This window comes from Chelonia mydas, chromosome 3 (genome assembly GCF_015237465.2).
Source record: "Chelonia mydas isolate rCheMyd1 chromosome 3, rCheMyd1.pri.v2, whole genome shotgun sequence".
NCBI classification, from domain to species: Eukaryota; Metazoa; Chordata; order Testudines; family Cheloniidae; genus Chelonia; species Chelonia mydas.
This window is the reverse complement of record NC_057851.1, coordinates 100,754,792-100,771,744: the sequence shown is the minus strand read 5'-3', so window position 1 is coordinate 100,771,744 and position 16,953 is coordinate 100,754,792. Positions and strand designations below refer to the sequence as shown.

The 16,953-nt window shown below is 42.7% G+C and overlaps 1 protein-coding gene across 29 annotated transcripts in view; it reads left to right on the top strand.

The window, feature by feature from the left end:
- The window catches only part of MAP7 (microtubule associated protein 7), a 199,590-nt gene that overhangs the window by 174,879 nt on the left and 7,758 nt on the right, over positions 1–16,953 (top strand). For 21 of the 29 annotated variants that reach the window (XR_006289615.1, XM_043542998.1, XM_043542982.1 and 18 more), the window contains 7 exons: positions 438–718; positions 6,636–6,819; positions 7,946–8,141; positions 9,802–9,903; positions 10,214–10,264; positions 10,363–10,420; positions 12,448–12,583. Coding sequence is in view for 28 of the 29 variants with exons in the window: in XM_043542998.1 (XP_043398933.1) it covers positions 438–718; positions 6,636–6,819; positions 7,946–8,141; positions 9,802–9,903; positions 10,214–10,264; positions 10,363–10,420; positions 12,448–12,583 (1,008 nt within the window). In the remaining variant the exon portion in view is untranslated. The remainder of the gene's footprint in view (positions 1–437; positions 719–6,635; positions 6,820–7,945; positions 8,142–9,801; positions 9,904–10,213; positions 10,265–10,362; positions 10,421–12,447; positions 12,584–16,953) is intronic. The other 8 variants (XM_043542983.1, XM_043542992.1, XM_043543001.1 and 5 more) reach the window with 1 other exon arrangement.

Genomic DNA, 16,953 nt, shown 5'->3' with positions numbered 1-16,953 from the left:
GAGTTACCTGCACTGTACACTTTTATCTGCCAGGAACTCCTAGACATCTAATAATAAAATTGCACCCTGGTTAAACCATATCCAGTGTCTCCTATCCTCGTTCTGGTATAGCCAGATAATGAACAAATCTTTAAAAAGGAAAGCGTCCAGTGGTCAGGATGGGGAGAAAGGAAGATTATACCCTGTCAGTGCCCTTCTCACAGGTGTGTATTGAGGATTAATTAGTTAATGTTTATAAAGAGTTTTGAAGATTAAGTTCTGTGTAACAGCTAAATATTATTATTCTGTCTCAACACGTTTCAGATTTCCTGTTGGTTGGGAGGGAGATCTCGAAGTAGTGATTGTTTGTTTGTGAGCTATTACAGATTTTATCTATCGAGGGAATAGAAAGGTGCCCAACGTATTGCCATCATTCTGTTTTCTTTGTGGTTGAACAGGCATGCATCCAAGTCCTTGCCTTTTTTGCCTGGCACCCCCAAAGAGAGAACTTCCCCACCTGGCTCTTCCAAAGTGACCTCCACTCAGACGCGCCCTCCCTCCCCTGGCAATATCCGCCCAATCAAAAAAGAGCTGAAACCAGATAGTCAGAGAAAAGGACCAGAAAAGGAGCCTGAGAAGGCAGCTGAGGAACACACAGAAGAGGGTAAAGCAATTTCAGCAGGTGCTGGAGAATCCGCAATCGGGGAAGGTCTCCCTGTCAAACTAGAACCGGCTCAAGGTAAGGCTCAGGGATGTTTTTGAGTCCTTCTCTTTTCCTCTTCCCTTCCCACCCAGTTTATTGCATCTTTATCAGTCAACGGTACTTCTCCTTCAATAACTGGTTTGTACAGTCATTCAAAAATTTCTTAGAACCCGTGATACATTATTGGGTTGATCCTTTACATGGCTTAGCACAACTTACACCTCAAAAATGTGATTCATGGTTGACTCTCACGTCCTCTTGTAATGGCTTTTCCAAGCTCTGTGACAATGGAACAAGTGTTGCATGCCATTAATGTTAGAGGGAGTGTCGCATGAAACCATCTCCTGAAGTAACCCAGGAACAGGAATGTCCAGGTCTGCTAGTGGCTTTTTATTATTTCCCTACTGGAAATTCAGTGTCATGCAAAGATGCATTGCCCAAGGCAGGAAAATGAAATCATAAGGTTACCCAGTCTTTCATCTTTAATGGTAAGGAATTTGCTGGTCTCTGTAGTATTTTACTGCTGCAGATACAGTTCTATCCAGGTGCAGCAAGACACAACCAAAAATATGTAGGTAGCTATTCAAGTGACAGATACAAATGCATAAGAAAAACAAGATAAATAATGTTTTCTCCTTTGACCAGTGGGAGAAGCTGGTGTTCTGTTTCTGCTTATTGTTTTAAGGGACCATAGTACTGAATGCTGAAATCTTTCTCAGAAAGCCAGCATAAAACCAGAGGGTAAGCTACATTATATCTCAATGATATAGGGCCTGGCTGATGAATGAAGAGAAGCAAAGATGCCAACTGTGTTAATTAAACTAGATCTGTACCAATTTAGCCATGCTGGTACCACATGCCCATGGGAGATAAAAGCAGAATAAAGTAGAGGTAATGGAATACAAAGGAAAACCTAGGTGGGGAACAAGAAGGAACAAGCAATATAACATGGAATACATACTCCTGGGGGAATTATGCGCCAAAAAATTAAAAATTCTGCGCACAATATTTTCAAATTCTGCATATATTATTTGTCAAAATAACACAATATAATCACACCAGTTTCAATTATTTTTTATCATTTATTTAAAAATACCTATCAGCAAGTATGTCTCTAACAATATAGACAACAAAAAAGATTCAGAAAATGTTTTTGACAAATAGATTCCTTACTAGGCATATTAATATGGAACTCTGACTAATAATTCATTTAAACTAAAACACAGAACCGTATTTCCCGCACCCCCCCAGAAGCAGTGCAAAGGCTGGGGGGAGTCAGGGGTAACAGAGGAGCTGAGGGAGAGGGAAATAATTGCTGGGAAGGAGCCTGGGTGTGAACTTGGAGGGTTGTTGGTATGGGTGGGAAAAGTATGGAACAGGTTTTTGTGGGGGGCGGAGAGGGACTGTTAGGGAGCTTCCCCCATGCAGACCCTGGCTGACTCCTAGCCTCTCCCATTCAATCAGGCCCGTGTCCCTCCACCCCCACTCAGACACCCATTCCCCCATCCCCATGTGGCCCTGCACCCCCACCCTGTCCCCATGTGTCTGAGTGCCCCCACTCTGACATCCTCTGTCCCTATGTAGCTCTGCACCCCTTCCCCCATCACCATGTGGCCCTGCACCTCCCTCCCCATTGTGGCCCTGCGCCTCCACTCCTATTCAGCCCCTGCCCCAGTCTGTTCACCCTCCCCCACTAGCCCTTATGAGCCCCTGTCTGACCCCCCCCAGCATCCCACGCTATCTGTCTCCCCATAGCCCCGTCTCCTGATCTGGCCCGCTGCAAAGAAGGCTCTGCGGGGTCTTTTTCTTCTCTAGCTGGCTGGGAGCTGCTGCTGTGTTCTAGTGCCATAGCGCCCTCTGGTGGGCAAAAGGCAGAACTGCAGCAACTTTTCAGCAGAAGCTTTTTTCTGTGCAAAAAAATTAAAAATATGCATGGCTCATTAATAATGTGTGTGCACAGTGGTGTAGAATTCCCCCAGGAGTAAATACAGCAAGGGATTGCACAACCATTAGTGAGGCAGAGAGAATGAGATGAGAGGTTGCTGCTGCTTTTCAGAAAAGAAAAGGGGAGGCAAAGAAGAGGAGAGGTGAAAAGAATAAAAAAGAGAAAATTGAGAAGAAAAAATAATATGGAGATGGAATGTGTGAATCCGTGATAATTAAATGGTGAATGGGCCAAAGGAAGAAAATACACACAGCCCTTTTATGATAGTAAATTGTATTTAGGAACAAATAATTTTTGGATTCCCCTGATACATATTTGATATCCTTGTCCATTGTAGGAACAGGGATGGAATGGTTGTTATGATCACTGATATTCCTGTTCTTTGTTACTCTGGATTCTGCATTAACATAGTCAAAGAAATCGACAAGATGGGAGGGGAGAGAATGGTACAATTTCATCAAAGTGCAGCCAAAACTCAGGTTCCTAGGTGATTTGGAGGCAGGTCCATTGAAAAATGTATTAAACATTAGCAACCCTGCACGAACCCCTTCACATGCAGCTGGGGTCTACTATTCCTTTAAGATAGGAGCTGGTCCTTATCTTTTGTTGTTATAATTAATAGGTAGCCCCTAGAGCCCCAGTTTTGTCTAGGATCCCATTATTCTAGGCACTCTACAGACACATAACAGAAAGACAGTCCCTGTCCCACAGAGCCTATGATCTAAGCATAAAACAAAAGACAACAAATGGATACAATGGACTGTTGGAACGATGAGACAATGCTGGTCAGTATGATTAGCAGCTGATGTGCTGAGACTGTTCCTGATGTGTTAAGTTTTTTGTAGGCATCATAGCAAAGGAGGATTTGAAGAAGGATCATGACTGAGTTTTGCAGACATTTACGGGGCACATCAGAGAAAGCATGAAGGTGCTTGTTTGGAAACTCAACAAGTTGGTCATGGAGGCTGATGTCCTTCGCTGAGTGGAGGCAGGACTCAATATCGTGATTGCATCTGAGATAATAAGTAGGGTGGGAATAGACCATGAAGGACCTTGAAGGTGAAGACAAATAGTTTGTGTTTGGTGCAGTGGAGAGAAGGGGAGCAGTGAAGAGAAGGGTAGCAATGGATGTAAGTGGGGTAAGATTAACTTTGTCAGGGCCAGAGAAGAGGATGCTATAGTAATTGCAAGATGATGAAATCCTGGTTAAGGATTTTAGCTATGTAGGTGGAGAACAAGGGCCCTATATTAGAGAGATTATGCAGGAAGAATCACCAAGTTTTGGACACGCTTGGATGTGAGGAATTAGAGATGGCCAAGTATAACATGATGCTCATGTTATGGGCCTGAGTGATGGTGCAGTGGTGGTGGTAGTGGCCATGGTGAGTGGTAGAGGAGGGAAGGAAGAAGAGCTTAAGCGGAATGATTAAGAGCTCTTCTAAGCTACCGGGCCACTCACCAGCCAGTACATCAAACAAAGCTCCCAAAAGTACTCTCTTCAGGGGTCCCTCTCTTGCGGGGGGTTTAGTTCTCAGAACCAAAACAGTACAACATAAATCAAACAGGTAGATAGACCAGGTCCTTCTGCCCGGCTCCTTTCCTGGCCTTTGTCCAGACTCTGTCTGTCTGTCTCTGAATGAGCTGCTTGCTGGCCTTTTATCTAAGGAGTACCTGATCCCTGAACTCAAAGCTATCACTTGTGAGGTAGCGAATTAATCACAAGTGAGGCTACGCCCAACTCCCTTAAGGAGCTGTCCTGTGCTGTTTTGGCCATGTTGAGTTTAAGCTGGACACCCACAAGGAGATGCCAGAAACACAGGTAAAGAATTTAATTTGGACAGGAGGAGAAGGGTCCAGAATGGAGAGAGAGGTCTGTGAGTTGTCAGCATAGAAATGGTAGCCGAATTTGTGTTTGCCCAGGAGATTACCCAGAGGGAAAGTGCAGAGGGAGAAGAGAAGGGGAGCAAGGACAGCCCTGTGGAACCCCAGCTGAAAGCAGGAGTGGGCATAAGGAGGATCCTCTTAATGAGAAGCTAAAGAAGTGATTAGAGAGGTTGGAGGAGATCTGAAAGCCTGTCACAGGCTCACCTCAGCCAGTGGAACATCTTGCAAAGTGAGCTCACCTAATCCTGCATTGGTCAAATTAATGTTCCACTCAGGATGATCCACAGGGGCCTTACACTCCACAAAGTAAACAAAAGCCTTTGATTGACTTAAGCCAAAGGTTACAGTCAGAATTAGGCTCTGACCAGGCCTGTCTTCTTAGATTAAGACTGAGGAAAGACCCTTCCTTGGCTGCCTCAGAACTGGCCTTTTTTATCTGGTCTGCTGGCACTGATTGGCCTCTGCCTGCCTGGCCCTTCAAGCTGCTAAAGGGCCAAGTCTCACTAATTCCATCAGCAGCTGATTCTGAGAGGCTGCTCTAGGCAACCCGTGGAGGTCTGGGCTCACTGCCCTTCTCTTGTTACAGACAGCTTCCTGGGGCAGGGTGCTCCAAGGCAGTGGGGTCTCTGGCAGCAGGCAGGGAATGCCTAGTTCAACCCATCACAGAGCCTTTCCTTTTTTCATTTACAATGCATCAGTGACATTTAGGAGGAATCAGGCAACAATTCATCACCCCGCAAATCCTACAGCTGGCTGTAGTTTTTCACATCATTGTCAGTCTAACTATCTCCCTATACATGTCGCCGGCACTGCCAGAAGCATTGCTGCTTGTCTGGATGCACTTCCTTCAGTTTGGCTAACATATTGATAGCAGTCCCTGAAAAAGCAGTCTAGAGGAAAAAGTTCAATTCATTTTCTCTGTTGTTTGTGGGGGAAATGACAGGTATTCAGAAGCCAGGCAGCCGAACAGAAATGTTAACTAATATTTTATTTAAAAAAAAGTACACTCCAGTAATAAATGTTATATGAAACAAACCAGAACTGTCAGCTCTGTCACTGGTTATGTTATAGGACCTTGCTGTGTCCGGGTTGCCCCTGCAAATTGTCCTGCGAAAACTATATTCAAGATCAGACTCAATTGCAGCTTTCAGATTGAGGCAGGGTGCACCTAACAAGCATGACATTGTGTTTTGAGGAAGGAGGAAATGGCTTTTGTATGCAACTGGCCATAGGTGGACATCTGACATCAAGGCAGATACTCACTCAACATTTTTGGAATGAGCAAAGGAGTAATTAGAATGGGGAACTGGGAGGTCCAGACTCCTGGGTTCTACTCCCAGCTCTGTCACTTTCACACTGTGTGAACTTGCTCAAGATACTTGGTGTACCCATCTGTAAAGTGTGTGTAAGATCTGTCATACAGTGTTTTGAGGATTAGTTAGTTGATTGTCAAGTTCTTTAAGATTCTAGGGTGAAATGTGCTAAGCATGTCCCAAGTAATCTTTATGTGGGTAACAGCTGAATAACTGCCAAACCAATGCGGATCGCTGTGCTAACGGGGGCTTTCACAAGACCTTCTTAATTGGAGGGCACTTTCAGAAATGAAGGGCCTGATGGCATTAGCAGAACCCTGGCTCAGGCTCCTGAGGCCAGACAGTTGGCCAGAAGGGAGGACACAGTAATGCAAACTGCCCACAACCCCTGCACTGCAGCCAGTACACGTACAAAAATGGGAGAGACCAACCCAAGCGGGGTCAGGCCATCTAGGAAATGGGCTGATTCAGCAACTCTCCTAGGCTTTTTCCAACATCAGAGCTCCTGTTGTCCCCCAGTCTGAGTTGAAAGCTGCTCTCTTCCCTGGCAGAATTCCACCTGAACAGCAACTGCTCCTGTGGGTGCACGGGGGCAAAATCCCCTCCGAAGGAATCTGAACCTCAGGAGCTAATGATTTCCCCTTCTTCTAATGTATCCCTATAGGCCTGAAAATATTTTATAATCAAAGCTCCAGTACTTCAAATTGTATTTCCCATCCTCCTCAAGAGGTTTATTCAATTACACACTGTTGGGGGTTGTTATTTTTGACACCACATTATATGGATGAATTTCCCTTTCTGCCTGTTTCAGTAGCTGCTCCAGCTTTGCCCCCCGCTCCACCAGCAACTTCACCATCCCCTGTTTCTAGCAAGACTTCGGCAGGTACTACTGACCCGGAAGAAGCAACAAGACTGCTTACTGAAAAGAGGCGGCTGGCCCGCGAGCAGCGAGAACGGGAGGAGCAAGAAAGGAAGGAGAGGGAAGAGACTGAAAGGTGACACCCAGATCTGCTCAGTGGAGAGGATACATTTTAGCATCTTTGTGTCATTTTGGTAGCTACCATAGTGTTTAATATGGAGGGTTCAGAACCAATCCCTAAGGAAAAGAAGCATGAAAATCCAAACTGAAGGAATAATTGTGTCTTGTCAGGATTTGTTTACACAAGTCACACAAGCTGAAACATAATGAGACTAAAAATCTGAAAAACTTCTTAGCACATGTCCCATCTCTTCATATGTGCATTTAGTGCTTTAAACAGAGAGAATGAAGGTTGGAGCAAATCACTGTATCTCCAACTGAAATCAGTAAAGCTGTGATGATTTGCACCAGCTGAGGATCCTGCTCATGGCTATCTTCATCCTCATGGCTATGATAATCATGGGTGGTGCATATAAGAGGCTTGGGGAGGCTCCTGCTCAGCCTTTTCCCCTGAGGCCCTGCCCTCGCTCTGCCTCTTCCTGCCCGTGCTCCGCTTTTTCCCCTGAGGCCCCGCCCTCACTTCACTGCTCCCTCCTCCAAGGCCTCTTGCCCGCCACTCGCTCCTATTCACCCCCTCCCTCACTTAAGGCAGGAAAAAGAAGAGGGAGGGGCCAGGGCCCATCACTGGTACCCCTTAGCTGAGTTGCTCTGGCATCAGCACACACAGCCTCTCATTGGCTGGCCCAGCTGTGGGACTGCTCCTCCCCATGGCCATGGCCCCATCACTTTTCATGGCAAGGGATGAGCAGTGGGAGGAGGAAGAGGCTGAGCTGGGGGTAGGGGCGGGTCCCCCCCACACACACTTCTAGGGAGCTTCCAGTGCTCACATAAGCCTCCCCAAATGAAAGTGTCACACGCTGTGGGTTTTCATGGAGAGTGTTTTTAGATTTCCAATAACTGTGGTTTATAGGCCTTTCCCTTTTCTCATTTAATACCAAGGCTCTCCAGTAGTTCTGGACGTAAATGATGCATGTCTCACTCTCTTTTGCCTTCTCTCACCAACTGAATCACCACTTCGGGCACTAAAGCTCACCTCTGTTATGTCACTCTGAGTCAGAAATCTCGTTGTTCTTCTGTCCGGTGCTGCTGTTGCCATAGCCCAGAATCGCCCACACTCTTACCCTTGTGTTTCGTGGTCACAGGCTAAAGAAGGAGGCATTATCGCAGAAGATAGCTGAAGAGAGAGCTCGCCGGGAGGAGGAGGAGGCTCGCAGGCAAGAGGCGGAGAGGAAGCAAAGGGAGAGAGAGCAGGAGCAAGAAAAGGAAGAAGAGCTACGCCGGCAGGCAGAAGAAAGAGACCAGAAAGAGAAGGAGGAGTTGGAGCGCATTCAGAAACAAGTATGCATCTCCATGGAGTTTTCATACCAGGCGTGTGTTGGTGATTTGGGTTAATAATCTCATGGGCAGCTCTAGATTTCCTTTTGGATGTGCAGAGTATATTACAAATTTAAGTGACTTATGGACTGACTCTTGCATTCATAGATGGGTACAGAACAGCTGGGATGTATTTCTCTCAGAGGAAAAATCTAGCTGCGGGTGGATCTTTTTCTGTAGGACTTTTGTTTTGTTTTTAATTTACAATTAGCCCCTTGATATTATGGGCCAAATTCTCAAGTCATGTGACTCCCTTGAATTCAGTGGAGTTATACCAGAGGAGAATTTGGGCCCTACAGTTTTAACCTGCTAGATGCCAAGGTAACTTTACTATTCAGAGTTAGTTCGGGACACCTATAAGAGAGAAGCTGAGGACTTAGCATAGGAAAGGAAATCCAAAACTCCTGAATTCTAATCCTTACTCTGATACTACCTGTTTGGGGCTCATGGTTTAGGAACAGATGTTGATACTCTTACTTATGTTGAATAGCACCATGCCCCTCGAGTAGTGTTATTGAAAGCAGTGAGACTGCTCAAGAAGGAAGGTACCACTCAAGGTAAGAGTATCACAATTGGGTATTTGAGCTTTCTGCCTCAGTTTCCCATCTGTAGAATGGAGATAATAATGCTGCTTTCCCAGCTGCAGTAGGGCTGCTGTGAGATTAAATTATTTAATATATGCAAAGCACTTAGATTCCTCTTCTGTCTACATACTTATTTAACCCTCATTAGCATGTGGGTGCCTCATAAACATTAATGATTTTATCCTCTCAACAAATATGTAAATTTAGTCTGACTAGAATACACACAAAACACACATTATTTTTATATATATATATATATATATATATATAAAAACACACACCCAGAGACACACAGTTATTTAAAGGATCGTATTAAAGTAATTAAATTTATAAACTAATTAAGATATTTACCTGAAATTTTTCAGAAAATGTATTCTGTACTCTGAGTACATGCTGTAAATTGAGGCATATACTCTATAATATTCATATATAAAACAGCATGAAACCTCCTTAAGTGCAAATCTCAATGCATCCTTAACTAGGGAACTATTATAGTGCCTCCAATAATGCAAGACAATCTTATCTTATAGAGAAAGCCCTTCAACAGCACCTCCCAAGGGAGCCTTACATTTAATTAAAAAACAGGAAGTGTGCATATGGCTGTTTGTCATTGCTTTTGTTAAGCAAGGACAATGTCTGGAGAATAGGAGGGAATTCTGCTGCTTTCTTTTGACCCTATCGAAAGCATTCATCAGCACAGTGCATTAGTCTCATGAACACTTTTGCTAGCTGCTAGGTTAGGAAATGCATTTTCATTAGTCATCTTCTGTGTATTCATGCATGCATCATAAAACAGACACAGAACCAAACAAGATTACCAGCTTTTTAATTTACATAAAATTAAGAGAAGAAAGGGGAACACAGACGTTAATTAAGAAACTTGCATTTCAGTCTGAAAATTCTGTTGATGACATAACCCCAAAAGTTCCTTGTCAGACTGTTGTAAATTAAAATGTCATACAAAGATAGGCAGATGCCAGTGCGGATCAGCCATTACATTGTGAATAAGTCCCTATTTCTGTTCCTTTCCCATTACTCAGAAAGAAGAAGAAGCTCGCCTGAGTGAAGAGGCAGAGCGGATTCGGTTAGAGCGTGAAAAGCGTTTCCAAAGAGAAGAACAAGAGCGCTTAGAAAGGAAGAAGGTAATCGAATGCATGCAGGGAACCTTGGTACTGTATATCTTAGCAGTTTGTTTATTTGCATGTGCACTGTAGAAAGACATATAGTTATTGCAAATGTTGCTTCGGAAATTCACTAAAGGTCGGATCCATGCCTAGTGAAGTGAATGGAAAGACTTCCATTGATTTTGTGGGATTTAGATCAAGTCCCAAGAGGGTTTTTTTTCCTTCAATAAATGCCAATTTTAATATATTACCAAAGATTATGGGTTTTAAGGTGATTTTTTTAATCAATGTCGATAAACATTTTCCTTCTTTGTAACTTCCGTTGTAGCGACTTGAGGAGATCATGAAAAGAACTAGGCGCACAGAAGTTGTAGACAAGGTATATGCTACATTTCATCATCCATATAAACAGCTGGGCATATGTTTCCCTTTTCTCCAGTGCTGCTTTTAATTTACAAAACTGTGTTTCCTTTATAGAAATCTAATGAACAGCAAAATGGAGAGCTATCGAAGGCAAATGTTACTGGAGAAACAGGTATGGCATTTGTCTTTGCTCTTAGCCCAGAACAAGAACAAATACATAGCCAAGTAAATTGAGGTTGATAGGATTTTGGAATTTTGCAATCCAAGCTAAGTGAAATCAATGTCAAGAACACAAGGGACTCACTCAGTTTTTGAGTAGATTTTAATTATTTAAAATTTCTAAATGAGAAATTTCTAAGATTTTTTTTAATGTTACCACCGTGAATATTTCCTTTAGAGCTGTGTAGCTCAGTGCTTTGCAAGAAAATGTCTGTTTTATCGTCGCTTGTGAGAATGTTCTTTAGAGTGAAAATGAACAAGTTAATTATGATAGTTATATCAAGTTTGACAGTGCTGATTCTACCATTTTACTAGAGTAGTGTTACAGCTATAAAAACCTGTTCTCTCAGGGGTTTCCCTATCAATCCCTATTTTTAGGATTTTATTTTATCTCAGTCATTAAAACAAATTTGCTCAAGGCTGAAATTTTATATTAGTCATAACGCTTAATAGTACTTATCACTTATATATAACTTAATAGTGCTGAATAAATAATAGTTAATACCGGGTATTACTAGATATAAAATATCCAAAAGTCATCATCTGAGTCTATTTAATTTATTGATTGAGAGCCTATTTGTGACCAATCCCCTCCACCCTCTCTGCCACTGCACAGGGCTTATCCATGTTGTGAGTCTGAGTGCAGGGAGAAAAGGGGCTACTCATGCAATATTCAAGGGCTCTGTTTTCTCCTCCTCTCCACGCATATGCATCAGCTAGTGAAGTTGGCTGGGGAGCATTCAGCATCTGATGCAGCATATGACCCCTCCCTTACCACCATGCAAAGCTGGACCTCCTGAGGAATGTTGACTCTGAGCAGTGTTCCTGAGTAACAATTCCTTGTGGAGTTGCTCTGACACAGGCCTGAGAGTAAACACGCAGTCTAGTCAATAATAAAGAGTAGGTTAATATTTGTAAAGCACACTGTAAAGATCCGCATATGGAAGGCCCTCCCTTAGAGCCAAGTATAATTATTATTAATAAAAATAATAGAGACTTAGGCCCAAATTCCTAAAGGCATTTAGGCATTGCTGCGCTCAGCAGCACAATGCTGAACTGATTGAGGAGTCTCAATCTCCTTTTCAAATGGAATCTAGGCACTTAAGAGTCTAAAATCATATCGACGGACCTCAAGTGATGAGCCCTCCAGGTCAGGAGCGGAGGCACACTGGTAGAACAATGTGGAGAAGCTTACACTGCCTGCTTTTGGATAAGTTTAGGACTCTCAGATAAACTCCTTTCAGTAGCAGTAAGCTATTAGGTTTGGATACAGTGGGGGGGGGGGGGGCCACTATTTCTTAATTTTTGAGGGTTTTTTAGCATGTTTTACTAAGCAAAATGAAAATTACATATATTTATACAATATTACATCTTAAGTCAACGGAAGCCAGAGTTAAGACTGAAAGTTTATCCTTAACTCTCAAAAACTTGGTCTTGGGTTTTACAATCCTTGGTAAGATTATGCGCAGCTGCAGGATCATGGCAGTACCTAGAAGACATGAACTATGTCCCTAATTGCCCCACCACCTAAATATAAACCAAAAGTTGTAGTTTCTGCTTTTGTAGATTGCAGGCGGGGTAATTACATATGTCATCCTGTTTGTGTGTGTCTGTGGAGTGAAGAATGAAAACATCACTCTCTCTACATGGAAAGAAGTTTATGTACAGCATTTACATAGACTCCAAGACTAGGAGGGCCCGTTGTGATCATCTAGTCTGACCTCCTGCATAACACAGGCCAAAAGTTGAAATTTACTGCTGTTCAAAAGAAATACATTTCACATTGGAATTTTGTTTATTCATTTGTGACTGAGTTATAGTAAATTGTTAAGGTGGAACCCAAACTTGATATGTATTATTACTGATCGAAGTGTTCTTGACTGTACAGGATTTAGGGGTTATTTATCCTATTCTCTGGGCAGACTGTCTTTCTTTAAATTTTTGTGGACTTCTTTTTTTTTATTTTCTCCTTTCTTCTAGCAACCAGTCCCACATCTCCCTTAGAATCTGTAGTGGCATCTCAGCTTCAACGTGTGACAGAATCGCCACACAATGGGGAATCGGTAACACACTCTCAGATAGTCATTTCACATCAACCTACAGTAAATATGGACAGGTGAGAATAGTCACAAGGATTATAAAAATTTTAGAGGATGAGGGATGTTAAAATAACAGTTCATTTATTCCATTTATTTAATGAGGTAAATTAAAGCTAAACATTGTTCTTTTCTCTACTGTTTCTTGTTTTTTCTCTCCAATGCTCTGAAAAGGAAGTTTGAATATATTTCACTTAGAAGTGACCTATTTTTATCTGGTTGTAGTGATGAAATTTGTAAAACCATAGCACTCTTACTCTTCACATAATTATTTGAAAATAAATTTGCTGTTTGCCAGCAAATACTATAGATGTTAAATCTCAAGGGGGAAGGACAATTTTTCTTTGATCTTGTCCAAGAATTGAAATATTATTGGCTATGCACACCTGTTACACCAGCATTAATTTTCCTGCATGCAGTATGGGGTGCTTTGCCGCTTTGCTTTTAGGCTAGTGAGGTTGTCTTTGTACTCTTCAGAGTGTAAACAAATATTGATCACTTGACAAGTTACTTGATGCAAGTTAGAGAATTATCCTGTGTTGATTAAAAGCATCCATTCCCTGTAAAGGTAGTTTTGGAAGCCAGGCATTTGACTTTGCAGGTCCCTGTAGCCATGGGGCAAGTTGTGCACATTTTGAAAAATTCTGTTGAAATGCTTGAAAACATTTGTATTTAATCAAGTAAAGGCTGGTGTCCTATGGGGTTGAGCTGTTACTTTTTTTCAGTTTCAGTATTTGCTCCTCTCACATTGCATTGCAGAAAACCCAATTTCCACATTGTGAGTTCATGTTTTATGCAGCTAGAGCCAAAATATGAATGAAAAATCTGGCAAGCAGGCTTTAATGGGCAGTATGCTCTGCGGTAAGATTGGCCCTAATTAAAGGAGGAAATCTCAATATCGCTACATGCCTGAGGGATTCTTCACCTCCTGTCGTACTGACAAGGATGCCCTTCCTGAGAGAAGCTCTTTTAGTGACACTGAACATTGAACTGTGTTAGATGAACTGCATAAAGCCGTTTCATAATTGTGTAAGGCAACTATTAAATTCTAATTATTTCTCGATCTTAAATGCACCTTGATGTTTGCAATATAATATATGCCTCTCTAATCATTGCTGTCATGTAGCATCATGTTTAGAGTAGAAAGAACCTCTGAGCAGCCGAGGTAAGGAATGAATAAACATCACGCAGCTGCAACAACAAAACCAGAAAGAATATATTACTCTGTATAGAGAAAGGCAGCAGCATAGCAGCTTGGGCTGAGTGACTCTGGACATTTACTAAATGTCTGCACTGCACAAGCAAGATTTGGTGTTTGCCGAAATGGTCTTGCACTTGGTTTGAAGGGGGTTGATATGATGGCCCAAATTCTCTTCTCTCGGCAAAACCTGAGCAAGTGGCTTTGCACTGGGGAGTTTCCTGAAGGGTTCCTAGAGGATGGAGTCATTCTCTCAGCCCATGGAGCAACAATGAGGATGCTTCTCAGCTGCTAATATAGCTCTTGGCCTCCCCGGCTGCCTCCCCTTCCCAGCAAGAGGTTCAGAGTTTAACTGGTGGCTCATCTGCACAGTTGTGCATCCACTGACCACAACTCCCCTGGTTCATTCCCAATATACCCTTTCATGCTCTGCTTAGTGGTGCTTAAACCTCAAGTTCAACACATCCTGTCTCTCCCCATTCAGTGCCTCCTGTATTAATTGTTCTGCCTTTTGGGTCAGTGCCCCAAGGAGGGACTCGGGAATGGGATTTGGCCTTTATAAATGGGATGGTTTTAAATATTAGTAGAGGTTTGGGTTCCTGGGTACCGAGCTGTGGAAGTTTTCCAGTTTGCCATTAGAGCCCAGGTCAAGAATCATGGAGCATTTGTGGGGCAGAGTAGGTAGCAGGGATAAGTTGGTTGATCTTCCCTTCTGATCTGTGCCCTTCTCCACCCACTCGCAGGAGCACCCAACTTACTCAGGCTCTGTGCTAGGACCAAGACGCCAGTGAAATCCCTGCTTCCATGTTAATAGATACAAACTAATAGAAAATTAAAGGAATACTAGTAGAAGAAGGCAGTTGACTTCAATACTTTTTTTTTTTTTTGCCTCTTTTAATTAACTGCTGATCTTGTTATCCTGCTAGGACTTCATTATCTCTGGAAGATCGATAGTCTTTATAAGCCCTAAGAAAACTCTAGGGTGTGATGTGGCTTGATTATACTGTGTATTAATTAGTCAGTCAGTAATTATTACTTCCTAATAGATAATAGCTCTAATTTATACATTAATAAACACTGTAATAGTTTTGTTTTGTGGAAGGAGAGAGAAAGTGGGACTCATGTAATCACATTTAGGGTCCAGCTTTTGAAAGTGGACTCAAGCTGATCTCTCAAATCACATCTAATAACTGCTACCTAGATATCTACACGCCCAAATGCTGCCTATTGACATTAAACTGAGTTCTGTTGCATCCAGCTTTTGAAAGCACTTTTAAGGGCCTGATTATGCCACCCTTACTCAGGTTGACTATCCCGTTAGGGCTTCACTGAGTAATAAGGTGATATTCAGCATAAAGGAACCTGGCCTCATATTTGACTTATCATTTGTATTGTTTGTGTCAAGAGCTTCATAGTTACAAATCATTCACTCAAATAAATATAATGTTACTCTTTCTCATCTAGAAATGGTATGCTGGGCAGACTGCCGATTTTAAAATGGCATATGCAAGTGGAAATCTTCCACTTATCATAGAATCATAGAATATCAGGGTTGGAAGGGACCCCAGAAGGTCATCTAGTCCAACCCCCTGCTCGAAGCAGGACCAATTCCCAGTTAAATCATCCCAGCCAGGGCTTTGTCAAGCCTGACCTTAAAAACCTCTAAGGAAGGAGATTCTACCACCTCCCTAGGTAACGCATTCCAGTGTTTCACCACCCTCTTAGTGAAAAAGTTTTTCCTAATATCCAATCTAAACCTCCCCCATTGCAACTTGAGACCATTACTCCTCGTTCTGTCATCTGCTACCATTGAGAACAGTCTAGAGCCATCCTCTTTGGAACCCCCTTTCAGGTAGTTGAAAGCCGCTATCAAATCCCCCCTCATTCTTCTCTTCTGCAGACTAAACAATCCCAGCTCCCTCAGCCTCTCCTCATAAGTCATGTGCTCTAGACCCCTAATCATTTTTGTTGCCCTTTGCTGGACTCTCTCCAATTTATCCACATCCTTCTTGGAGTGTGGGGCCCAAAACTGGACACAGTACTCCAGATGAGGCCTCACCAGTGTCGAATAAAGGGGAACGATCACGTCCCTCGATCTGCTCGCTATGCCCCTACTTATACATCCCAAAATGCCATTGGCCTTCTTGGCAACAAGGGCACACTGCTGACTCATATCCAGCTTCTCGTCCACTGTCACCCCTAGGTCCTTTTCCGCAGAACTGCTGCCTAGCCATTCGGTCCCTAGTCTGTAGCGGTGCATTGGATTCTTCCATCCTAAGTGCAGGACCCTGCACTTATCCTTATTGAACCTCATCAGATTTCTTTTGGCCCAATCCTCCAATTTGTCTAGGTCCTTCTGTATCCTATCCCTCCCCTCCAGCGTATCTACCACTCCTCCCAGTTTAGTATCATCCGCAAATTTGCTGAGAGTGCAATCCACACCATCCTCCAGATCATTTATGAAGATATTGAACAAAACCGGCCCCAGGACCGACCCCTGGGGCACTCCACTTGACACAGGCTGCCAACTAGACATGGAGCCATTGATCACTACCCGTTGAGCCCGACAATCTAGCCAGCTTTCTACCCACCTTATAGTGCATTCATCCAGCCCATACTTCTTTAACTTGCTGACAAGAATACTGTGGGAGACCGTGTCAAAAGCTTTGCAGAAAGCATTATGTCAGAAAGCATCCCAGAATTAAGAAGAAAAACTGTAGTTCACGCAGATGTTGAAGCACCATTAATGGCAGGTTAATTAAGTCTTTAATCAGGGGTTTTTATTGACCTTTGATTCATTTTTTTAAATGAATCAGACTAAGTATTGTTGAACTGGGAAGATAGATTTAAAACTGTGGTTTGAAATATAATAGAAGGCAAAAAAAAATTTTCAGACTCCTCATCAAAATGCAAGAAGGTTCCAAAATATATTCCCCGCCCCCAGGGTTTCCAAATTTGTGGCACCAAAACTTGGTGCTTTTTCCCCTTAATTCACTGAACTGTATCCATAAACGATATCATAACATCACAGAAATTGAACATATATAACTCCTGTGTGGTTACCTATTTCATCTCCCTGCCCGGGAAAGATTGTTGCCTACAATACATTTTCTAGTTCTTTACCCAAATTATGTCCTATCTGCCCCTTACCTTGGGAGAATATTTTACTGCCTGATGAATTATGCTGTTCAG